Here is a 24,944-nt window from a genome sequence, read left to right on the forward strand (position 1 = left end):
ATGTGCAATCTTGCCAGTGGAACTAGAAGAACCGTGGCAGACATTGAACCTAAAAGTTGCAGGACCATCCTGGCTGGGGCTTTGGATCTTGAAAGCAGGGCTTGAACTTGACCTTGTAAAGTTTGAATCCTTTCGGTAGGAAGAAAGACGCATCAATTTTGAGTCTATCTCTGCTCCTATGAACCTTATGCGCTGAGAGGGCAGCAAGACAGACTTTGACCAATTGAATGTAATTCCCAGGGTAGCACCCAGGGAGATGGTGGCTTTGAGGTTGTCCATTAGTAGATGCCTGGTGGTGGCAGTCAGGAGCCAGTCGTCCAGATAGGGAAACACTTGGAATCCAAGACTCCTCAGGTGAGCAGTCACTACTGCCAAACACTTGGTGAACACCCTGGGGGCTGTGGTGAGACCAAAGGGCAGTGCACAAAATTGGAAATGACCGTCTCTCAGGCTGAAGCGCAGATACTTCCTGGACGCCCGATGTATCGGAATGTGATAATAGGCGTCCTTGAGATCTATGGAGCACATCCAAACATCCTTCTCCAACAATGGGAGAATGGATTGTAAAGTGACCATTCGGAATTTGGATTTCATGACGGATTGGTTTAGTTTGCTGAGATCCAATATTGGTCTCAGGTCCCCTGTCTTTTTTGGCACTAAAAAGAACCTTGAGTAATTTCCGGATCCGATCTGGTCTGTGGGGACCGGTTGGATGACTCCTTTTTCTAGCAGCTTTAACGCTTCTGCAGCTGCAATTTCCCTTTGACTGGGTGGTGGGTCCGGGATTTTTTTGGACGGTGGGGGTGAGTGTGTGAAGGGAATGGTGTAACCTCCGGCAATAATCCGAAGCACCCATCTGTCCTGAGTGATAGACTCCCAGGCTTTTAGGTGCTTGGCAAACGGCACCCGACTGGCTCCGGAGCAGCACAGCCGGGCAATCCCTCATGAAGTGTGGGAGGCTGAAGAGCCACGAAAGGACTCGCGGTCTCCAGTATTGCGGGGCCCTCTGCCGCCTCTGGGACGGCGTCTCCCAGAAAAATTTCCCCGTCCTCTGCCTCTGGAAGGGGAATCTTCCTGCTGTTGAGGAAAGAACTTCTGTGATTTGCGGAACCACATCTTCCCTCCTCTTTTAGCCTTGGGATAAGGCCGAAAGGGAGTGGAATAACGTGCTCCTACGGCAGATAAAGTTTTTCCCTCTTGCTCACAGCGGGTAAGAGTGTCTTTTACCTTGGGTCCAAACAAAGAGGACCCATCAAAGGGAGCGTCGGCGAAGGAAGACTTGAAGGCCTCCGTGAAATGACACAAACGGAGCCAGGCTCGTCTCCGTAGAGCCACACCTGTGCCTGTCGCTCTGCCCGCCCCTTCGGCCGCATATGAAATGAGCCTCATGGACGAGTTAGAAATCGAGGTAAGGATAGCCAACTGAGAGCTAACCGATTGGGCTAGCTGCTCAGGTAGGTTACCTGAGAGGGAGTCTGACAGCTCCTTGACCAGATCCCTCTGTAGTCTGGTGAAATGTGCCAAATAATTCAGGGACCTTAGAGTAAAGGCCGCTGAAGTCAGGGTGCGCTTCCCGTACCGGTCCATGCTCCTATACTCCTTATTAGGAGGATGGACGGACGTTGAAGCCTCTGCCACGTCCTGCTGTGTAGCAGATGCCACCACCATGGCATCTACAGCCACGCCTTTCGTCAAGAACTCCTTCTCGGGTGGGGCAGACAAAAATTTGTTAGGCGGGAAGGCACTGGTTCCACAGTATCTGGATGTTCCCACGCCCTCCGACAAACCAAATCCAGGAGCTCGAAGGGCGGAGACACCCAGGAGGCGGAGGGCTGAGCCCCAAAGGCCTTGAGAAGCACTGACTCATCAGCGGAGGGGGGTTTGGAAATCCAGCCGCCTCGTTGCTTAAGGATCTCTAGAATGTCTGCAAATGAGACATCATCCGAGGGCGACTTTGGAGACCCCTCCGCATCATCAAGATCAGTGTCCGATGTAAGAGACTCGGGGGAGTCCACGTGCTTCCTCTTGCACGATCTCTTCCTTGGGGGCTCCTCCGAAGACAACTCCGAAGAACCCTCAGGAGGAGGGGAACCCCCAGTGGGGGTAACCTCAGGCCCCGGGGCTCCGCTGCCTAGAGACAGGGGAACTGCCAAAGACCCAGTCTCCATGCCCAGGGAAGGTGCCGGTAAAGCCGTAGAGATGGCCGAAGAAGACTTGGCCAAGGCACTCCTCATAGCTCTGAAAGCCGGACCCCCAGAATCCTGGGAGTGTCCGGTCCCCGGAGCCATGATAGCAGACGGAAGTCCCGCAGCCGAAGCACCGAGAGGGAGGCTCAGAACAGACAGCATTGGTCCCGAAACGTCACCCCCGGGTCTTACCGAAGAAGTCCGCTTGCTAAACTCAGACCCGAAGGCCAGGGTTGGAGTAAGGGTAGGAGCCGACCCTAGGATCTCTACTGGCTCCATCAGCACCTGCTCCGACGGAGCCGAAGCGGTCGGAGGAGGAATGGCAATGGAGTGGGCTATCGGCTCCGAAACCAATTGGGTCGGAGCCGAAACAAATTTTTGAAAGACTGGGGACTGGAACAGTCTTTGGAGCACCCTGTCTATGTCCGAATCTGACATCCTTGATGACCTGGAAGAGACCGAACGGGTCCGAGTAGGTCTCTCCAACGGCTCCACGGGACTAAGGGACCGGCTCCGAGGCGACTCGATAACTATCGGCGCCGAGGGAGTGTCAATCAATTTCCATCGGTGCCGAAGAGGACTTCGGCGCCGAGGAGGAAGTGTCTGAGCGGACAACCTTCATCGGCTCCGAGATCAGTGGAGCCGATGAAGGTGACCCGCCTCTCGATGCCCCAGCCGTCGGCTCCGAGACCAGAGGAGTCGAGACTGGAGGCATCGAGGCAGACCGTTCCACCCTCAGCTCCGAAGTCCGTGGAGCCGAAGGAGAAGCCTGCCTATGTCTTTTGACGGTCGGGTCCGACGGACTGGTCGGAGCCGACGCCCGTTTCTTTTTAGCAGGAGAAGGAGAGGATGCTAAAGCTTCTTCAAAAGAGGGTTTGATAAGACCTTTCAAAATAAGTTTATTTTTCCTCTCTTGGAGGACCCTCGAGGAAAACGCGTGACACACGCTGCAGGACTCCTGCAAATGTTTGGCGCCCAAACTGTATACACAGAGAGAGTGGTCGTCTGTGATAGACATCTTAAAACTGCACTTAGTGCACTTTTTAAATCCTGAAGGCCTAGGAGCCTGTGACATTATGGTAATCCAAACACAGAAAACTAGCCAAGAAGAAACACAAGAAACACACTGACTACACTATAGAATTTTCTTGCTCTCTCTTCTGCTTCTTTACTTTCCTGTCCTTTTAATAAGGACTAACACAACACCAAAAGAAGTAAATTCAATAACCTCAAAAATAATAGGAATTAGCCAACAACGAACTGACAGGGGAAGGCCCTTCAAGTCCTATGGGACCTCTAGTCTGTCAAAACACAGTCACTACACAATATTTTACCAAGGAAAATACTCAATCAAGCACAAAAACCGCTAGATAGCTGTTAAAACAGCTTTTTGTTGAATTTTAAAGAAAATCCTGACAGAAAAGTTAGTGAAAAAACACTACTTAGCTCAGCCAAGCTCGAGACCACGTCTTTGCTTGTTAGCGGCAAACGAGATCTGGGGGACTGGTAGTGGTGCATACTGGGATATAGTAAGCTCAGCCAATAAGAGACTTCGCTCTTTGGCATAAGCGTGCCGAGTCGGAGCCGAGGGATCGGCTCCGAACCCATCAGTCAGAATGTAGGCGAGATAGGATCACATAACATCATATTTTCTGGATCTCGGACAACTAAGAAACTTCCCACTGAAGATGCTGCATCATTTTGACAATGGTAAAACCTCTTCTGCAGAGGAATCATGAAAAAAGAAGTTATATCTTTCCATAACGTTCCATCTGAGTTGTTGATCTTCTTCCATTCATCACTGACAGGTACGGTTCCGAATCCTTGGAATAGAGTCGGCCAAATACCAAGCTAGCGTACACCAAACTCTCGAGCCACGCTACTACCCACAATGCCCTTCATCCCATACCTCAGATCGAGTTTGCAGAACATATAGCAGAAACATATATTAGAAACAGAAATAAAGGCAGAGGGCATCTCTGCGCAAAAACCCTAACACACCAAAATGACCCAAAGATACACCAGGAGCCATTGGCGGGGGAAGGTGGGAGGGTGTGATGAATGGAAGAATATCAACAACTCAGATGAAACGTTATGGTAAGACATAACTTCTTTATCTGAAGTTGTTAATCTTCTTCCATTCCTCACTGATGGGACTGAGTCCCTAGCTACTACAGAATCTGGGTGGCCCTTATGGAAGAACATTCTGGAGTACCATAGAGCCAAAGGCAGCTCTTCCCCTGGAGATCAGATCCAATTTGTAATGTTTGATAAAAGGTATGGGGTTTAGCCCAAGTGGCAGCTGCACAAATCCATGGAAGCCCTAGCATAAAAGGCGACAGAAGCGGCCACAGCTCTATTGGAATGAGGTTTAATGCGGCCAGGAGCTGATTCCTCCTCCAGAGAATAAACAAAGGAGGTGCAATCCCTAAGCCATTTAGACAAGGTAACCTTAGACACTGCCGATCCCATTCTAGAGCCTGTAAAGGTAACAAAAAGCTGATCTGACTTACGAAATGACTTTGTCCTGTCCACATAAAACCGTAACTGTCTGTGGACATCCAAGGAATGGAGACAGTATTCCCCTTTGTTGGTATAATTAGGGAAAAACACGGGCAACTCAATGGACTGATTAGAGAATTCCGAAACCACCTTGGGTAAGAAAGTGGGATTGGTGCGAAGTGATACTCTGTCCATATGGAAAATCAAATAAGGACTCGATGCATAATGCTTGCAGCTCTGATACACGTCTGGCTGAAGTAACCGCCACCAGAAACAAGGTCTTCCAGGGCAGAAATTTCACATCACAGGTTGCAGCCAGCTCGAAGGGAGGTAGAGCCAAAGTTTGAAGCACCCTAGACAGATTCCATGATTCCACAGGTTGCCTAATGGGAGGTCTAGAATGAAAAATCCCCATCAAGAAGGTCTTACACAGACGAGAAGATATAATAGGAATTCCGTCTGAACCATCATGGAAATTGGAGATGGCAGATACACCCGAATAGTAGATGCAGAAGCCCCGTTAAGGAAAAGATCGGTCAGGTATTGAAGAACCGTACCTACTGGAAGAGAGACAGGATCCAGAAACAGCTCTTGTGCCCACAAGGAAATGCGTTTCCAATTGTCTTTATAACGTTTTCTGGTAGAAGGTTTATGGGAAGCCAAAATAATATTTCGTACCAGAGAAGAGAGTGATTCAAGCCTGGCTACTAACGAAAGTGGAGCAACCAAGATGTCAGTTTGAGCGTGGTCAGATTTGGAGACAACAACCCTTGGGGGTGAGAAATGAGATCCTGACGGAAGTCCAGGATCCAAGAAGGTCAGAGCAGGTGTGGCTGAAGGAAGGGGAACCAAACCTGTCGAGGCCAGACTGGCGCAATGAGAATCATTCCGCTTCTCTACAGAGTAGCTTTCCTTAAGACCAAGGGTATCAAGGGGATGGGAGGATAAGCATGCAGGAGACCCGCAGGCCAATCGTGAGTCAGAGCATCTCTCGGGGACTCCCCATGCGGAGGAAAAAGGGCAAAGTAGCTGCTGCACTTCGTATTGGAAGGGGAGGCAAACAGATCACAGCAAGGCCGGCCCCAGCGGCTGAAACTTTCCTCCACCACTCTCGTGAGACACCACTCGTGAGGAAGCAGGATGAACCTGCTCAGCCTGTCCACAATCACGTTGGAACTCCCCAGGGTGTGTGTAGCAATCAGGAAATGGCTGGAAGTTATCGCCCACTGCCAAATTCTCATAGCTTTGCGGCAAGGGGGGTAAGATCTGTTCCCTTCCTACTTGGTGATGTACCAGACCACAGACATGTTGTCAGACTGGATAACAATCAGTCCGAGAGGTAGAAGAGGATGGAGAGCTTGTAACACCAGTAACACAACTCGGAGATCTAGAACGTTGATTTGTAAGGCAACTTCTAGAGGAGACCACGTGCCTTGAACAGAGTTTCCCTGAAAGTGACCCCCCACCCTATCAGGGAAGCGTCCGTAGTCACCGTGGCGTTGGGCTGAAGAGGTTGAAAGGGGCAACACCAAAGACTTTCGTCCATTCTCATCCACCAGAGGAGATCCTGTTTGAAGAGATCGGTGATGAGGATTAGTGCGTTCAAGGGATGCTGACTGTGTATCCATTGAATTTGAAGAAGCCACTGTAATAGGCACATATGAACTCTGGCCAATGGAACAATAGGAATGGCTGCCGCCATGGAACACAGAGCCTGCAAAACTTCCCTTGCAAACACTTTCCTGCGGTCGAGAATCACTTGCACGTGTGTTCTCAGTCTTAAGAGCCTGTGATGAGGAAGAGATATTAGGCTGAGCTGAGTTTTGAACATAGCCCCTATCAATTCCAGTTGTGAGGGCTGAAGGTTTGATTTTTCCCAATGGATAGTAATACCCAGAGACTCTGCCAGAGACTGAGTGTAGCGAAGGGCCCTGGTCAGTAGACGCAGAGAAGAGCCAATCGTCCAAATAAGGAAACACCTGGAATCCGTGAAGTCTCAAGTGAGCTGTCACCACTGCTAGACATTTCTTGAACAGCAGTTTTTGACTGCTGCTGAAAAGCAGTTTTTAGTACTTAATAAATAAGCACTTATCCAGGCATGTCTAAGGGTCAGCTCCCAGTGATTTCTCCTGTCTACCTGATGAATCTGGGCATCTTGGGGCAATGCAGCAATTGCCTCATGTACACAGACAACCCTCTCCTCCTACCACCCAACACTACAACCTGTGAGAGATGCACTTATATAGCCAAACTGGAAGCAAAGCTCTCTTCACCCAAGACTGGACTAGACAGTCAAGAGAAGGTAAACACTTGCACCACACCACACTCATCACATAGTCCCTCAAAACCTACACCACCAAAACACACACATAGAAACACAAAACACACACCTACATTCGCGGAGGCTCTCAATAAAAACCTGCCCAAGCATCAGGGACATCCAAAGCATAAACTCAAGCAAACTCCACCCCCCAACACAACCCAAATGACACATAGCCCACAAACTCAGTGTGCCACTCAACCACAGCCCATAAGGCATAACAACGTACCCAACACTCTAGTCATAGGTGACTCTATAGTCAGGCACACTGATGCTCCACTCACTAGACTAAACAAGGAGAAAGTTACTGTCAGCTGCCTGTCAGGTGCCAGAATCCGCCACATAACGCATGCACTCAGGTCACTCCACAATAAGTACAAATATGACACGGTCATTGTCCATGTTGGTGTGAATGACCTGAGACTTACCCAGGCAGGTATGACCCTAACCCTGAGTAGCATCCGGCCATCACCCAGAATGATACCACAGTACAAGGACAAAATGATTGACTTCAACAATTGGCTAAGCTTCTGGTGTCATTCTAAAGGGATCCAGTCTGCCTGGGACGACATGATCGACAGTCCATGACGCTTTGCCAGAGATGGCCTGCACCTGTCACCCTTAGGATTCCGGATACTGGCTAAGGCTCTTGCCACCCCTATAGTGCCTTTTCAGGCAAGGTTCAAATGACAAATTCACCACCGTAACAGGTACAAGCAAGCAAAATCTGAGGGTAATGCTACTCAATGCTAGAAGTCTAAACCTCAAAATGCACTCACTCAAGGCACTCCTTAAGATGGAGAACATTGACATCTGTGCAGTGACAGAGACCTGGTTCAAAGCTCCAGAGAGCACCCCTGCATTACCAGGCTTCAATTCATACCACACCTTTCGGCCACCTAACCCAGAAAGAAGCACTAAAGGCGGAGGCGTGCCCATATTCATTAAGGATATCCACACCTCCAGGCTAGTTGCACAGCATAATGCATCAGAGATTATCCAAATGCAACTAACTCTGGGCAAGACCGCAATCCAAACTGTAGCTTGCTACAGACCCCCCCCCCACCATGCCCCAGGATTCACACTCCTCATTTCTTGATACACTGAAAAGTATTAGGGTACAACCCAACACCCTAATAATGGGTGATTTCAACTACCCCACCATTAACTGGGAAAACTACTCATGTACCAACTCTTTTGCTCAACGTTTTCTAGAATTCAGAAATTCCAACGCCTTGGATCAACTTATTCACACCCCCACCAGGGGCAGCAATATCCTAGACCTGGTCATTACCAACATGTTCCACACCAGAGGTAATTCCTCGTTGGTCAGATCCAACCACAAGCTAATCAGCCTAGACATCCACATCCCACCCCCAGCCCCAATTAGGGAAACCATCGTAAACAACTTCTCCAAAGCCAACTTCACACTTCTTAAGACAGAAGTGGCAAACTTCATGACACCCATGCAGACGGACAATAGAGGTATGACTGCCGAATCCTACACAAATGCACTTTATAAGCACTTACACGAGTGCATGGATCATGCCATCCCTAATAGAACCCAAGATGTTATCCTCCAGAAAAAGGAAGCCAATCTGCTGGTCCTCTGCCATAAGCAAACTCTACAACAGAAGAAAGAAACTGTTGCAAAAAAAGAGTAAAATCCCATGACTGGAGGAACTCCCTGGTCAACCTCAGTAAGAAGTTGAGATCCCTCATAAAATCCTCCAAAGCCAGTTACGAAAACAAAATTGCCACTGACTCTAAAGACAACCACAAAGCATTCTATAGCTATGTCAAGAATCTAAATGGGAACACTCGGATCTGCTCTGAGTTGCAGCACAATGGCACTAAATATACAGAACCAACTGATATTACCAACATCCTAGCAGATAGGTTCAGTGCTAACTTTACTCCCCTCTCACCCCCTAGAGGGCCCCTCTCTATACCAGAAGAATGCAAAGTTCCTATAATCACGGCTGCACAGGTAAAAACACACTCTCCAAAGCAAAGAACACAGCATCCATGGGACCTGACAATATCTCGGGCTGCGTTGTACACGAACTACAGAATGAACTGGCACCCTACCTAAGTACCATGTTCAATCATTGCCTCACCTCAGGCTTTGTACCCACTGAATGGCGCACCGCGACGGTTATCCCACTCCACAAAGGGGGAGCCACGACGGACCCCAGGAACTACCGCCCCATTAGCCTGATGAGCCTGGTCTGCAAGGCCATGGAACGTACCATCATGGAACTCAAACAAAGACATTGGTAATCTCCAAACTCTGGACCCTACCCAGTTTGGATGTGTAAAAGGCAGATCATGTCTCCTAAACCGGATTGACTTCTTTGAAGCAAAGCCATAGATGAGGGTAAAATTGTTCACACAGCTTATCTACATCTCGCCTAGGCTTTCGACACCATCCCCCACTCGGGAATTGTAGATAAGCTCACTAAACTAGGTATAAATCCCTATGTCACAAGATGGGTTGCCAACTGGCTCACGGACAGAACCCACACTGTGAAAGTAGTGGATTCCAAATCTGACATCAGACCAGTGACAAGTGGAGTACCACAGGGTTCAGTCCTTGCTCGTCTCCTGTTTGGTATCTACTTCTCTGAAGTGCAGGCCAACACAGAAGGTCTTTGGCTAACAAAGTTTGCAGATGACTGCAAACTAGGAGCCATACTCGAAACTCCTAACGATGTGGACAAACTACAAAAGGGCATCACTGAGACAGATACCTGGTGTCAAAGCCATGACCTGAAACTCAATGCCAAAAAGTGTATTGTCATCCCCTTTGGTAAAAACTCTGTACCCGTGAACCACCACATAGCTGGTAGTCTACTTAATGCCGAAAATGTGATAAGAGACCTTGGGACACAGGTGGACAGTAGTCTCTCCTTTGATAATCACATCGCCACAGTGGTCAGGAAATACTTCTACATGGCTCATCTCATCACAAAAGGATTCTCATCCAGAAAAAAAGAGGTCATTGTTCCCCTCTACTCATCACTCATTAGACCCATTATACAGTACAACGCCCCTTTTGGTATGTACCTCACAAGACATCTACAACAACTGGAAAGACCACAGAAATACCTCACAAAGAGGATTACTGGCCTCAAATAGATGCCCTATGCAGACCGTCTCAAAAAACTACAGCCTTACTCCATCGCATATCGCCTACTCAGGGGCGATCTCTGCCTAACATACAAAGCTATGCCAAACCCAGAGCTGATGGACATGCTCCACTTAAAGAAATCCCAATCCCTCCGAGCTACACGCTCTAGGGACCTAAACCTTGTCACCACAATAAACAGAACATGCTGGAGGGATAGATTCCTGTCCCAGAGACTTCCCATACTCTGGAACAGACTACCTATGTCAAACAGAGCTCCTCATTAGCACTCTTCAAGAAAAATCTTGATGATTGGATGGGAAATGGAAAATTCACCCCAGGGATCACTTCTGTGGCTCTGCTCGACAGGGGCACAGGAAAATAAATTTCTTGGGTGGCAAAAGCCAGGGTACATTTTTTTTTCTAGGCTTGTATGGGCCCTAGGGCAATAGCCTAGTACCTACCTATGAATCTATGAAACACTCTGGGGGCCGTCGAGAGACCGAAAGGCGGGGCTTTGAATTGAAAATGATTGGCTCCCAGCCGGAAGAGCAGAAGTCTCCTGGAGCATTTGTCCATTTGGATGTGATAATACGCATCCCGGAGATCTAGAGAGCACATCCACACACCCTCCCGAAGGAATGGAAGGATGGACTGAAAAGTGACCATGCGGAACTTGGTCTGTATGACTCGTTCAAACGACTGAGATCCAGGATGGGTCTCCAGTCCTCAGTCTTTTTTGGCACCAAAGAGTCTGGAGTAGAACCCTAATCTGCATTGATCTGGGGGGAACCTGTTGGATGACTCGCTTTAGAAGAAGCTTCTTGAGTTCAAAAGCTGCCTCCTCCCTTTGACTGGGTGGTATGTTGGGAAGGGAGAATTGAGGTCTTGGAAAGGATTTGAGAGGAATGTGATAGCCTCTGGTGATAATTCTCTGCACCCATAGATTGTTGGTAATGGAGGACCAGGCTGTTTGGTGCAGAGAGAAACGTACCCAAACTGCTTCCAGAGAAAAGCAATCGGGCACGCTTCAGGAGTGCTGATAGAGTCTACCGGAGAAAGAATCTCTGGAGCTCTGATTCCGGTAACCCCCTCTGCCCCTAAATGGGCGTCTTCCACCGTCAGACCCCCTCTGCCTCTGGAGGAGTCCTCACCAAGTGAGTCAAGAAAGAAACCTTGTGACTTCTTGTGCCACAACTTTCCACTCCTCTGGTTCCCGGAGAAGGAACACTGAGGTTTGGAGAAGTGCAGGCCCACGGCAGACAAGGTCTTTCCATCCTGCTTGCACCTGGCCAATGTATCCTTGACCTTAGAACCTAAGACAGCAGAGGGCTCAATAGGGGCATTCAAAAAGGAAGACTTGAAGGAATCCGGTAGGTCAGAAATGCGCATCCAGGCATGACGTTGGACAAACACGCCAGCACCTCCTGCTCTAGCGGCTGCATGGGAGAGTAACCTCATGGAGGAATTCGAAATCGCTTCAAGGGTGGCAAGTTTGGAAGCCATTTTGTCACGTGCTCCATCCGACACTTAACCCGCGAGGTCAGAAATAAGGTCTCTGCAGTGTCGTAAAGTGTGCCAGGAAATTCAGCGAACGCACGGCAAAGGTCGCTGCAGCAAAAACTCGCTTCCCTAACCTGTCCACCGCCTGGGACTCCATGTTGGGCGGATGAACAGCAGGACTCTCTTCCACCTGGTCCTTTTTTGTGGCCACTGCCACCACCATAGCATCTACTGGCAAGTCTTTTGACCAATGAGGTTGATCCTCTGGAGGAGAAAGTACCTTGTCTGATCTCCTGGGGATAGCTTCCACTGAATCCAGACTCTTCCACGTTCACTGCATGATGAATTTGACCAACTCATCTGAAGGAGGGGTCACCCAGGAAGTAGTGGGCTGAGAGCAGAAAGCTTGTAGGACTATGGATTCCTCCGGGGAAGGGGTGGAAGATTTCCAGTCACCCCACTGACTTAAAATCTCCAAGATATCCCCAAAGGAAACATCGTCAGGGGGTTATCTAGGGGAACCTTCCCCATCATCGTAATCCGTATCCTCAGTACGGGATTCTTCAGGTGAGTCCATGTGTTTTCTTTTGCACATCCTCTTCCGAGGGGGCTCTTCGGTGGGGATGTCCCAAGATGCCTCGGAAAGGGGGGTGCTTTGGATCAGTGGTCCCCTGCTAAGGGCCGGCGATGGCTGAGTTAGGGGGGAAACCAAAGGCGAAGCTGAAGGAGGGGGATTACTAGCTGCCAGCACCCTTTCCATAATCCGGAAGGCAGGCCCACTCGAAGAGGGATGGGAGCCCGGAACCAAAGTGGACTGAATCGGATCCGGGATCACACCCCGCTCCAAACGGCCCACCTCTGAGACTGGAGTTTGACAAGGGTTCGGTGCGGATATAACTCTCTGATCCGACACGGGAACCGAAAGGACCGTCGGTGCCGGGGCTGGAGCAGAGTATTCCACCCCCAAACCAAGGGGTTGAGTAAGGTGGGATGCTGTCGGAACTGACACCCACCAGGGCTTAGATGCTTCAGGCATCACTGTAGTCAGTACCGAAGAAAGGGGTCCCGTTGAAAGCAATGGGCAAGGGGTCCTTGGAACCGAAGGATCCCCAGCAGGAGAATACGAAGGAGTCGAAGGAGGAAAAATCCCAACACCCAGAGTGGAACAGGGTCTGGAGATTTCTCTTGCAGTCAGTACCTGATCAACAAGACAAACTCTCCTGGCAGACCTAACCGATATCCTGGAGGGGGATTCAGGCCGGTCCAGAAAGGGACTGAAGGCTTGTCTGGCAAACGGGTCCACAGAAGATGAATATCTGGTCCGTGGTAAGGAACTCAACGGAGCCGAGGATTCTGATTTGAACTGCGTAAACAGTAAGGTCGGCACCGAGAGGGGGCTCGGAGCTGAAGTCACAATCGGAGTAGTCATCAAAATCGGATCCAAGATCATCTGAGCCGGTGTCTGTAAAGGTGAGATCGGTGCCGAGGTGTCCAGAACCAGACTGGTCGGAACCGAAGTAAATCAGCGGTTCAGTAGTTATCGGTGCCGAGCCCGGAACCGACAACTCAGACTTCCCAGAAACTGTGCTCTACGCCAAAATCGGTGGCACCGAGGCAGCGAGCCGATGCTAGGAGGAAGATCTACAGGCCTTAGATTGATGGGTCTTGCCCCTGTCACCGGCCAAAGAGGGGTCTGAGCGGGGACACTTCTTGTCCTTGACTGGAGGGGTTGAGACCTCTGCAGAAATAGCCTCTGAGAAAGGAGAGGAAAGCAATCCTTTCAGAATCAATTTGTTGCGCCGTTCAACATCTGTTGACTAAAACTCACACAAATATCACATGGGGGTGTCGCATAAAGGTTCAAAACGCCCGAACAATAAACGCATTAAAAATGCAAGTCGCTGTTTGGTAATTTACCACTGCATGACATGCAGTGTTTAAAACCTGAAGTACCCTTTTTCTCTGACATACTAGCACTCACTCCGACAAAAGGAGAGAGGGAGAGAAATGCCAGACTACCAGCAATGGTATGAAAAATTACCACGAGGGTGGTAAAAAGTAAGGAAAGGCAAGAAAATACCAACAATGGTAAAAGGAATACCTGTGGGTAGAGCTAGACTATGAGAAGGACACTAGTAGAAAAATTAGTGGAGAAATACACACTTTATACAAGTCAAAACTACTTAGCTGGAGAACTCGGTGAAAATGCTGCTATATAGCTGCACGGCAAACGAGATCGGAGGTATGGGATGAAGGGCATTGTAGGTAGTAGCGTGGCTAGAGAGTTTGGTGTACGCTAGCTTGGTATTTGGCCGACTCGGTTCCGAGAGTTCGGAACCGTACCCATTACTGAGGAATGAAAGAAGATTAACAACTTCAGATTAAATTGTCTTTCATCTAAATCATAAATATATGACCTCTGTTCATCCTCAGATTCTTCCCTTCACCTTTTTAGGGGAGATGAAGAAAGGGGACAGACGGCAGAAGCAGGAAAGAAAGGTTGTGGCTTTAAAGACAGAGTAATCTTAAAAAGGCACCAAGTAATACCCCATCAGTCCTGCTGAGTATCTCTAGTAAACAGAAGAGAAATTGTATGTCTAGGCTTCTGTTCCTTCTTACACGCTTCTGCCTACACCAAATGAGGAGGTTCTGAGCTGTAACATACCTCAAAGCAATGAACCAGGGATTTCTTCACTAAGATTTGAGGTACGCCATTCAGGCCCTCTGAAATCACAAGCTGCAGTTCTCCTTCTTGGCTAACTGGATGACTGATTGGACGTGATAGATCTGCAAGGCATCTGCATATATCAACCTCTGACAGGACCACGATAGAAGGAGCAGCATTATCAGAAAACGCAGCTGGATGACCCAGTGTCTCATCAAGAGACACAACGGAGACATCAGAGTCTGACTCGGCAGTAGAGGTCAGCAACCCAAGTTTCTTTGACTATTACTTCAGCGTCAAACAGATATCAGCTGTTGTAGACTCAGTCACCATCTTAACTTGGACAAGTGATTTAAGTTTTTAGTTCTCCGTATAAATCTTCAAAGAAGGCAGACAGTCGTCTATGCGATGTCCTGGCCACAAATGCCTTGCAGATAGAACATCCCTATAATGATCTTCAGCACCCAGACAAAACAAACTTTTAGTATAGCAGTCTCTGTGATGGATGTGTCTACCACAATCACATTTTCCTCTTTTCAATGACATGTACAAAACTATGAAGTATAAAAGCTTAAAAGAAGTAAACCCCAATGGAGATACTTATCTAACAGCTGATAAAGAGGCACAAATCATACAGATGAGTAAAGTAAAGCTGTAGCAACACTTCAATATTTAGCTGATGACAAAAAAAGTTTGAGGCATTTTGCATCCATATACGTTTGATGTATGGCACAAGAGGAATGTACCTGGGCTTTGCTATACTGGCCAGAAGTACAACAATCCTTGGCAGGATATCCCATCAGTTAATAATACTGCAACAGAAGGACATCATGGTGTGCATTCCTTGGTACAGCAGCTACATTATCTGAAAATTTCTATGACACTTTAGTGTATACTTTCAAAAAAACCCATCAATAGATGGACCATCCAGAAGATTTTCACAGCAGCCCAAAAGGCCTTCTGCTGAATACTGTTAGGAAAGTAAGGCATCACTGCACCATCCCCTTAAGGCATCATTTTAAAGCCTTCCAAAAATTTGGAACATAAATAAATATACCAATCACTGTTACTGTTGAGGAGAAGTAATTTGGTAGATGAATCAAAATAGGACTTCTCTTGCATATGACCTTTGTGATAACTTTCAAGATGGGACTCAAAAACTGAGGAAGACCATTGTTTCTGTAGTGAAACTGCCTTGGGGAATTGCAAAAGGTCTTGCACCTGTCTGTCCTGTGAGTTGGGTTGCAAGGCATTTGGCTGAGTGACAGATCTTTCCAGTGGTCCTGAAAATGCTAGAGGTAAGTAGGACACAGTGGAGAAGGGTACCACAGCAAAGACAGCTGGCTCACTGAGACCGACACCGAGAACAAAATCGCACTTCAGATGACCAAAGTTGAACATGGCAGCATCACGGCTGATGCCTCTGGCACTAGCACTGAGGGGGCAGGTGCTAACAACTGGATGGATGGCCCAAGCCAAAGCACAAAGCCAGAAGCCACAGTCACAGCCAGAGCATTCAAAATCAGAAGTACCAATACAAACTGCAGAGTTAAGATCAAATGCAGTGATGTCAAACTAGCTGATACTGAGATCAATGTCAAAGACTTGACTTCTGCTGTGGTATGCAGCACTGGCTCTAATGCTGCAGTGATTGAAACTTGTGTCCTCAGTAGTACTACTACTACTACGGATCAGGTATCATGAGTTTTGACAGGGAGTCATTGGTGCACATCCTATCGAAGATGAACTATACAGCCATCCTTGACCTTAAAGAAAGCCACTGCTAAGTTGTCATAAAGTCAAAAATGACGAGGGTACAACCTTTCCTCTACTTAGGTATCCAATATACTGACTGTAAAATTATTAGTTAAACTACACAAACATTTGAGTTTTCTAAGCAGCAGGCAGAAAAGAATAAGCCATCTCTACTATACTAATGGGAACTTTCTTGACTACAAGTTCCATGGTATTGTGTCGAACATAAAACCTTATCTACATGGAGAAAAGGATGGCGAAAAATTCCTGGGTCACATAGGTGGCAAGTGCATTTTCCACACTTTGAAATGTTGCATCAGCAAAGAAAGAGAGTTACATCCAAGCTCAAAAACAGAAAGAAAGAAAGAAAGAAAGAAAAAGAAATGGGAAATAACCCCTATGAATAATTAAGAACAGAAAAAAGAAAATATTTCCCCTCAGGAGTATGGCAAGCTAAAAGGAAGGCTCAGGCCTAAAGATCAGAAACAATGTTTGAGAGGAAAAAGTTTTAAAAATCAGAAGAAAATTCACAGAAGAGTTAAAAACACAAAATAATTTGCTATTGAAAGCCCACACAAAAATATTCACGAATATGTTAAACTTATCTCAATATCAGAGTTCTCAAAGGAGCCCCATTACAAACAATAAAATCTTAAGCATCAGTTTTTTTGACTGCAGCAACAACATAGCTTCTATAACCACATGGAAATCACCAAGAAAATGATCACTTTTATTTTATTCTGGTCGTAAAAAATCTCCCTTTCTCTTCTGGCCAGCTAAAGATGCAATAGGCAAAGGAGCCCTCCTTGTCTAACTGGAATCCAGGCTCACCATCCACTCCACAGTCCATTAAAAACAAAATCTGCTTATTTTTTTCAACCATTTCCCTCAAGGACATCTCTGTACTACCCTCTCCAAAAGCAGGTGTCTCCTAGCCTCCTAGGGAGTTGAGCTATCCCCAGGATCTTTTCTTTTAGAACTACTTCAACCAGATGTCTTTCTGCCTCTTGCTGACAAATCCCATAATAAAACCACCCCATACACCCCCACAACACCTCCCAATTAACTCCCTCACTCCAGACCACCAAGCCAAACTGCTCTGTACCGTCCACTCCTCCTCAACTCTTGTACCCAAACTCTGGAAATCTATCCTTCTTCACCTGAAAGAAATCGCCTCTTTCCCTCTTTCAGAGCACAGCTCAAAAGACACCTCCATCAAAAATCTGACAGCAAGTGCTTTTTCACTGGACACATCACTTAGTTCCCCCCTCACATACATCACGTCTACTTTGACCCTCAGTTTTCACCTGCTGCTTATCTCACATATTTTTGACTTAAGTTTAAAATACATTTGTTTTTCTACTCTGTTAATAAGATTTTCATTGTTTTATTTGTCTACAGGACTTTCTTCACCCAGGCTGTGCCTGCATATCATTTACTGTGATCAGTATACGATCCTGGTAAACAAACTAAATACAATAAAATAAAATCTAGAGGCTGTTTAACCTCTGTCTGAACTAATGTATATCAAATATATTCTGGAGAGTCTAAGCAGCAAGGTACATTAATGTACAGAAATAACATTCTTGACAGCATGGGAACGCTATCTCTGCCTACTGGTCCTAAATCAAGTGCAGTATCTGTTCTTAACAGTTTAATGCTTGTACGAATCTTCTCTCTCTGGGGAAGAGCTAAGACAGAAGAGGTGAGGTGGGACTGTAATGAAAAAGCTTGAGTTGGTCATCATGGGGGCTGGGCAGGGAAACTGACAGGTAAATGTTAGATTAACGAGCACAAGTTTATGCAAACATATGTCAGATGGACACAGTCGCTGGGAAAATTTGAGGACAAAGTCATAAAAAAACAAGGGACTGGTAAGAAGTGGGGGGAAAAAGTGGCAAACTCTGATATAAGGGGAGAAAAGTTGAGGGATGCAAAGTGTCAGAGAAGTAAGAACTTTGTTAGGGGTATTCTTTGAGTTTTGGGTAGGGCCCCCTAAGGATACAGGAGGATGATGATGGGCAAAAATTCTTGAAATGTTGGTGGCTTCTGATACTGTTACATCACCTTATAGGAGTACAGTCCTGAAAAAGAGGGAAACCTTGTTCAGGGCTGGAGTAACCCTACCCTTACTTATCATTCTCTGTTCATAGGAAGAAAGTTATGTTTTACCATAATGTTCCATCTGTGTTGTCGATCTTCATCCATTCTGGAGTCTTGGGTACGGTTCCGATCCTTGGAACCAATCCGGCCATTACATAGCTCACGCCAGCCAAAAAATCTCTCAAACAACTGGTCTACCCATAATGTCCCCTCTACATTAACTCATATAGAGTTCGCAATTCTCAGAAAGTTTTCCTAACTCAAGTCAGAAGCCATATCCAAGTTGTATCCTAACAGGGAAACCCAGGACAGTATGTCACTCCACCAGGAGTCCAAAGGAGGGGAAAGGTGAGATGGGATGCAAAACTGGATGAGGATCAACAACAAAGATGGTAAGACAACTTCTTTACCCAATATTGTTGATCTTCATCCATTCTTGACTCATGGGACAGACTCCCCAGCTACCTTAGATCTTGGGTGGCCCTATGAAAGGACATTCCTGAGAACCACAGAGCCAAGGAAGGCTATCCCTCTGGAGACAGAGACGATATCCAATTTGTAATGAGTAATAAAGGTACGCAGAGTAGCCCATGGTGCAGCAGCACAAATTTTGGACATGGAAGCTTTAGAATGGAAAACAGCTGAAGTCGCCATAGATCTGGTAGAAGGACCCTTCACCAGCATAGGGAGTTTTAGATTCTTTTTTTGTGTAAATAAACAAAATGCAATCTCTTAACCATCTGGATAGAGTAACCTTAGAAACAGGTTTGCCCAAGGTTGCGGCTGCAAAGGATACAAATAATTGCTCTGATTGCCTGAATTGTTTAGTTCTGTCTAAAACATTAACTGCCTATGTACATCAAGAAGGTGTAAACAGTATTCACCCTTATTAGAATAGTAGAGAAGCTAACTTGTTCATGCTAAGGCTGTTTCTAATATGAGACTGTTTTGTTTAGCAAAGGCCATCAGTGTTTGTGCAATTAAATTTGAAATAAAAGTTTTAAATTAAATTTAAATTTCTGTAACCATGGTAAAAGCAAAGAAGAAAATAGGATGCATACTTTCAGGTTTGAACTAGTTAACTACAGTACTTCGAGAGAGGCAAAGTAATGGGTGGCTGGAATGGCTGGGGGGGGGGGGGGCTGGTACATTTCCCTGCCTAGTGCATCATTTGACATGACACAGCTCTGACTACAAGATCACTTTTCAGAACATGTTGGCAATGTGACAGTTACAAGGAGAGTCATACTTGCCAAAGAATAAAATTACGTTTTATTACAATCATCTTCAAGATTGCTGCACCGTGGTTTGAAAAAAATGATATCATGCATTGCTGTACTACTCAAAATATTTTAACAATTTAGTAATCTCTGTTTACTGCAACCAACATGGATGCAAATTACGAATATTTGCAACATACTCTTAAAATGGTGCTCCAGTCTGTAGAGACAGTAAATTTAACTGACAATGGCTCGGCTTAACTGCCATACTGAGCCTGTACCAATATTTCACACATAGGGAGCCATGAAATACAAGGCAATTTTTTTTTTTTACCAATCATGTCAGAAATCACAGAAAAACAGCCTTGACATGCTTCTTCAGCAACCCATCTGCCATTGCAAAGTTACTGGAGGATCAACAACTGTTTTACCACAAAATAATTTTGTGCGTTTGCTATGTATATTTAGTTTAAGGGAAAAAAAACGCAAATTCAGACGCAAAGTTACAATGTGGACAACCAGCCATGATTAATATAGCAATAACCCACGCCTGGGTGTGGGTAATGCGGGATTTACCCACGGTTGGCGTGGTTTGGTCCCGAGGGACCAAACAAAGACAACCGTGGGTAAATCCCGCATTACCTACACCCAGAAGTGGGTTATTGCTATTACACTATGACATTATTTAAGAAAAGAAATAATTACTTTTCTTAAATAATGGCATTGTATAATGCCTCTTTGCTGCCCTTCCGCAGCTGTCTACGCAGTACATCAGAGCTGTGGCCAAAAGCAACGGAGAAAGCAAGATCTCCATTGCTTTTTATCGCTATGTTAAATGGGTTTAACGTAGCGAGGCAGCTTTAAAATAAGCAACGGAGATGTCCGTTGCTTATTTTAAAGTTGTCTCGCTACGTTTAAACCCATTTAACATAGCGAAACAGTAAAAAGCAACGGAGATCTTGCTTTCTCCGTTGCTTTTTTTTTTTTAAACCTGTCTCGCTATGTTAAATGGGTTTAACATAGCGAGACAGCTTTAAAATAAGCAAAGGAGATCTCCGTTGCTTATTTTAAAGCTGTCTCGCTATGTTAAACCCATTTAACATAGCGAGACAGGTTTAAAAAAAAAAAGCAAAGGAGAAAGCAAGATCTCCGTTGCTTTTTTTAAACCTGTGTCGCTATGTTAAACTCTTTTAACATAGCGAGACAGTGTTTTAAAAGAGACTTATACTAATGGAAAAAGTCCATGCGACCAGACCTTTTTCCATTAGTATAAGTCGATTTACAACGTGCACGCTGGCCAATCAGCGTGCACGTTTTGCAATATTAATGGGGGGTCATGGTATAATCCCTCTTCTCATCGGTGTGCAGCACTGCTCATCATAAGCTGTGTCAAAGGCACAGCATATTGTTGGTATTGAGTAAGACCTGTGTGCGTGTGTGTGTGTGTGTGTGTGTCTGTCATTTAGTGCTTCATGTTACTGGTACTGTTTTAGACTTCTGATAAACGGTGCTAAATTAAATCAATGGCAATGTTAAATGCAGCAGTCCATTTCATGTTTAATCATAAACTGTTACTATACCAGGCTCCTGTGTGACATCCACCTTTCCAACTCTGACACCAAGCAATGGACCTTTTTTGGCAAAATTTTCCCAGTCAGGCAATATCTGCTGGCATGCTGGGCACCAAGGCGCATAGCTGCAAATTCAAACACAGACACAGTGTCAGGAAGGTGTTTTAACAATTCATACCATACCAGGCACAGATAAGATATAACCTAAATTATCTGATGCGTTGCTTTTTTTCTTGTAACTGTAAACTTCTACCCAAACTGGACATTTATTTCATTTCAATACATGATTACATATCAGTTTTTCAACTTAAATGCTACAAAATGAGGGCTTTTCTTGCTAAAATAAGTGCATTATCAACTTTTTTTTTATACAGACAATATGCTTGACTTTTTGCACAAGGCAAATTGTGCATGCAATGTATGAATGGGTTAATATTCCTTTTACTGCATTCTTGACTTCTGGAAGCAGCCATGAACTCTGTATTCATACACAGTAATACTGTTTCAATTTGTTAAATGTATCTAATATAACACAATTAACATATCTGGTTTATCACAACCTCAAATATATAGCTCTTGGTTTTTGGTTGAAAAAGTGGCCTTGAGTTCCCAGAAATAACAAAATGAAGCTATTTCAACCTTAAACATTAACAAAAATGGTAATTTAATTATCTCTCACAAAGGGCACTTTTCTTGAAAACGTAGAACAGGGCAGTAAGGAATGAATTATTTCTGCAAATACGTTTTATTAGTCAGCCATGTGGAGCATATAAAAATGACATTCATCACTAAAATATTTTCTTTATCGTTCTGATTTGCTATTTATACCCAACAAAAAAAAAAAAAAAAAGAGAGTTCCACAGTTTTTACAGGCTACCTTTCAAGATGTCATGCTGTATTTCAGGCTAGTGATGGATGAGGGTACGTATGGAGTTTGTTAATATTACTATACAGTTGAAGGTAACAAAATTAGCAAACAGTTGACTTGAATCAATCTTTATCAACCTAAATTAATTCCGATCCCCATCCATAAAATATGCTAGAACCTAAAAACCTTGAAGACTCAGCTATTCAACATTCAAACTGATAACACAAGGCAACTCAGTATTTAAGGTCTCTGCCCTATAGCTAGAGTTTGCATATTCTTTCTATGTTTTTTATAGGTTTTCCCTAGGTGCTTCGGAGTTTCATATACATATACTACAACAAAAAAAATAAATCTTCAAGACAGCTGTTCTTGAAACTTTTCGGCGTATCTTTTTGAAACTTTGAAACTTTAGCAGACAAACTTTGGCAGGCAAACATTTTTAATCCATTCAAGCAGGTACTTCTCGTATCCAGACTCTGACCATTGCACCAAAATTCTAGAACATGCAATTAGAATGCGACTTCAAATTCCAATATAAATCCTTGTTCAGGTTTGAAGAAGTCTGTTTAAGATAAATGCATTTACTCAAATGGACTAACAATATATGCCTGCTAAACTTTTCAGTAAATTGTGGTGCAGGTCTAAGTGCGGATCTATTTCAGTTTACTGATTAACAATAGCATCAAAAGTGAATTTTGTCGATCAAAGGAAACAAGCCAAACATCAGCAAATAAGACAAAAGAATTTTTCTGCAGGGGAGGCAAGTCCCCCCGCAACCCTCACACCCACTGCTAATTATATATACCAACTTAGAGATCACATTACAATGGGGAAAAGGGTACATTCCCTGATCTCCACTGTACTGTAATCGTAGCAAAAACAGTCAATGAACTGCTTTGTCGATCATGTGGTCTCAAACATGTGGGTTTCAACAAGGTCATTTTTGATCAACTGACAACAGACCACCCAAGGGCAGGGGTCTTGTCCGTGCTTTTATTTTTACATTTCAAGTTGGTTTTGCATGCACATTTTAAGTTCAGATATTTATGGGACAGTTCTTTGCAATTCATTTTACTTGTGTGGAAGCCCACATATCTGTAATGTATATGGATGAGTGTTTTGTGTGTGTGTGTGTGTGTGTGTGTGTGTGTGTGTGTAGAATTATAACTAAAAAGGACACACACACATTTATTTTTAATATATGTATATACATATTTACATACGTATGCATATATGTACATACGCACACACACAAACAATATATAAAACTCATGTATGTGTGGGTGTATAAAACAGATAGTATACAGATATATAAATGTATGTATGCATGTGTACCTCTATATGCATATGTATACATATGTGTTTGTGTATATCTGCCACACATTAAACTCATGCATGCTTTTACTTATGTGCATGGCTGCACATATAAATGAAAAATACACAAACACATACATAAATCCATCCATGCTCAGGCATTGTGGCAAACTCCTAAAGTGACCTCCTACACAGCCACCATCACCCATTAGGTTTACAGGTGGAGGAATGGAAATAGATTGCAAGGCCTTACGGACAATTAGAAGTCATCTACCTACCACGTATTTGGACTGTGTGGGGAAAATGTAGCACCAATAGAAAACCACACAAACATGAAGGACAAGAACACAGCCAGAAAATGTCTTGATTGGACACAAACACACACACACACACACACACACACACACACACACACACACACACACACACACACACACACAGTTTAATTATCTTGTCACTTGGTACTGGTCTTAACCAAAAATGGTCCACAACAGAGCAGTTTCACTTTCTAATTAAATTAAACATGATCAAACTCCAAAATGTCATCCATTTGTCTACTTTTACAAATAACATTTGATGAATCGATAATGAAAAAATGAATCGATAATGAAAAAATGAAACAGAAGGCAAGGACATCAAGATGAGGAGAGACAATTATTTCTAAGAACCACTGATGTAGCACAGCCCAGTCAACTGAGGCAAAACAATACAAGCAAAACTCCTCTTGTCTAGCTGAGGTGATCTACAAGAGCTGGATTTAAAAAGTTAATAACATGCTCCAAGTTATATGCTTCCCATAGAGACAGCTCTTGCTAAGTAGGTCCATTCTTGGTAACAGTAGGACTAATGCTGGTAAGCATATAAAAGTTTACTGAGCTACTGTGCCCTTCCATCTGTCTTATAATGCAGTGCTAGGCTACTCTTCTCCAGATTTATAGTATGACATGCAAGGAAGTCAAAAACTAACGCTCACACCTGGTCAAGGTATCCTTCACCTGAGGTCCGAACAAAGCCGAACCATCAAAGGGGGTATTAGTGAAGGACGCCTTAAAGGGGTCCGCAAAATTACAAAGCCGCATCCAGGCTTGGCGTCTAAGAGCAACTCCTGTGCCTGCGGCCCTGCTCGCTCCATCGGCCGCATAGGATACGAGCCGCATGGAGGAGTTAGATAGGGAATTCAGGATTGCAAGCTGTGAGGCAATCTTTTCTTGAGCCCCAGCAGCAGAGCGATCCTGGACTACTTCACCCAGTTCCTTGAGAATATCTCGTTGAAGCCTGGTGAAGTGACAAAGGTAGTTCAGCGAACGCATAGCAAAGGTCGCTGAAGAAAACATCCGCTTTCAATACCTGTCCATGGTCCTAGAATCCTTGTTAGGAGGATGGACAGGTACTGAAGGATCCGCCAGTTCCTTCTTAGTGGCCGCCGCCACCACCATAGCATCCACAGAGACACCCTTGGAAAGGAACTGTTTGTCCATAGGGGCAGTGATAAATTTGGATGGTCTCCTGGGGACAGGTTCCACAGAATCTGGAGCCGCCCACGCCTTCCGAGCCACTACCTGCATAAGTGGGTCGAAAGGCGGAGACACCCAGGAGGTGGAGGGTCGGGATCCAAAAGCCTCCAGGTATACAGACTCATCCTCGGAGGGATCAATGGATGGCCAATTCCCCCTCTGTTTGAGGAGCTCAAGGATGTCTGAAAAGGATACATCCTCAGAGGGGGATCGTGGGGAACCCTCCGACTCATCTAAGTCGGTATCCGATGTAGTAGACTCGGGGGAGTCTGTGTGTTTCCTCTTACACGTCC

The 24,944-nt window shown here is 45.2% G+C and overlaps 1 protein-coding gene across 1 annotated transcript in view; it reads right to left on the bottom strand.

Moving 5' to 3' along the window:
* Window positions 1-24,944, bottom strand: part of TMX4 (thioredoxin related transmembrane protein 4) — a 640,042-nt gene that overhangs the window by 521,643 nt on the left and 93,455 nt on the right. Inside the window, exon 2 of the mRNA XM_044056560.1 lies at window positions 20,965-21,080. Within this exon, the coding sequence (XP_043912495.1) occupies window positions 20,965-21,080 (116 nt within the window). The remainder of the gene's footprint in view (window positions 1-20,964; window positions 21,081-24,944) is intronic.

The sequence above is a fragment of the Protopterus annectens genome, chromosome 1.part2 (assembly GCF_019279795.1).
Source record: "Protopterus annectens isolate FY-2018-M chromosome 1.part2, PAN1.0, whole genome shotgun sequence".
Lineage (NCBI taxonomy): Eukaryota > Metazoa > Chordata > Ceratodontiformes > Protopteridae > Protopterus > Protopterus annectens.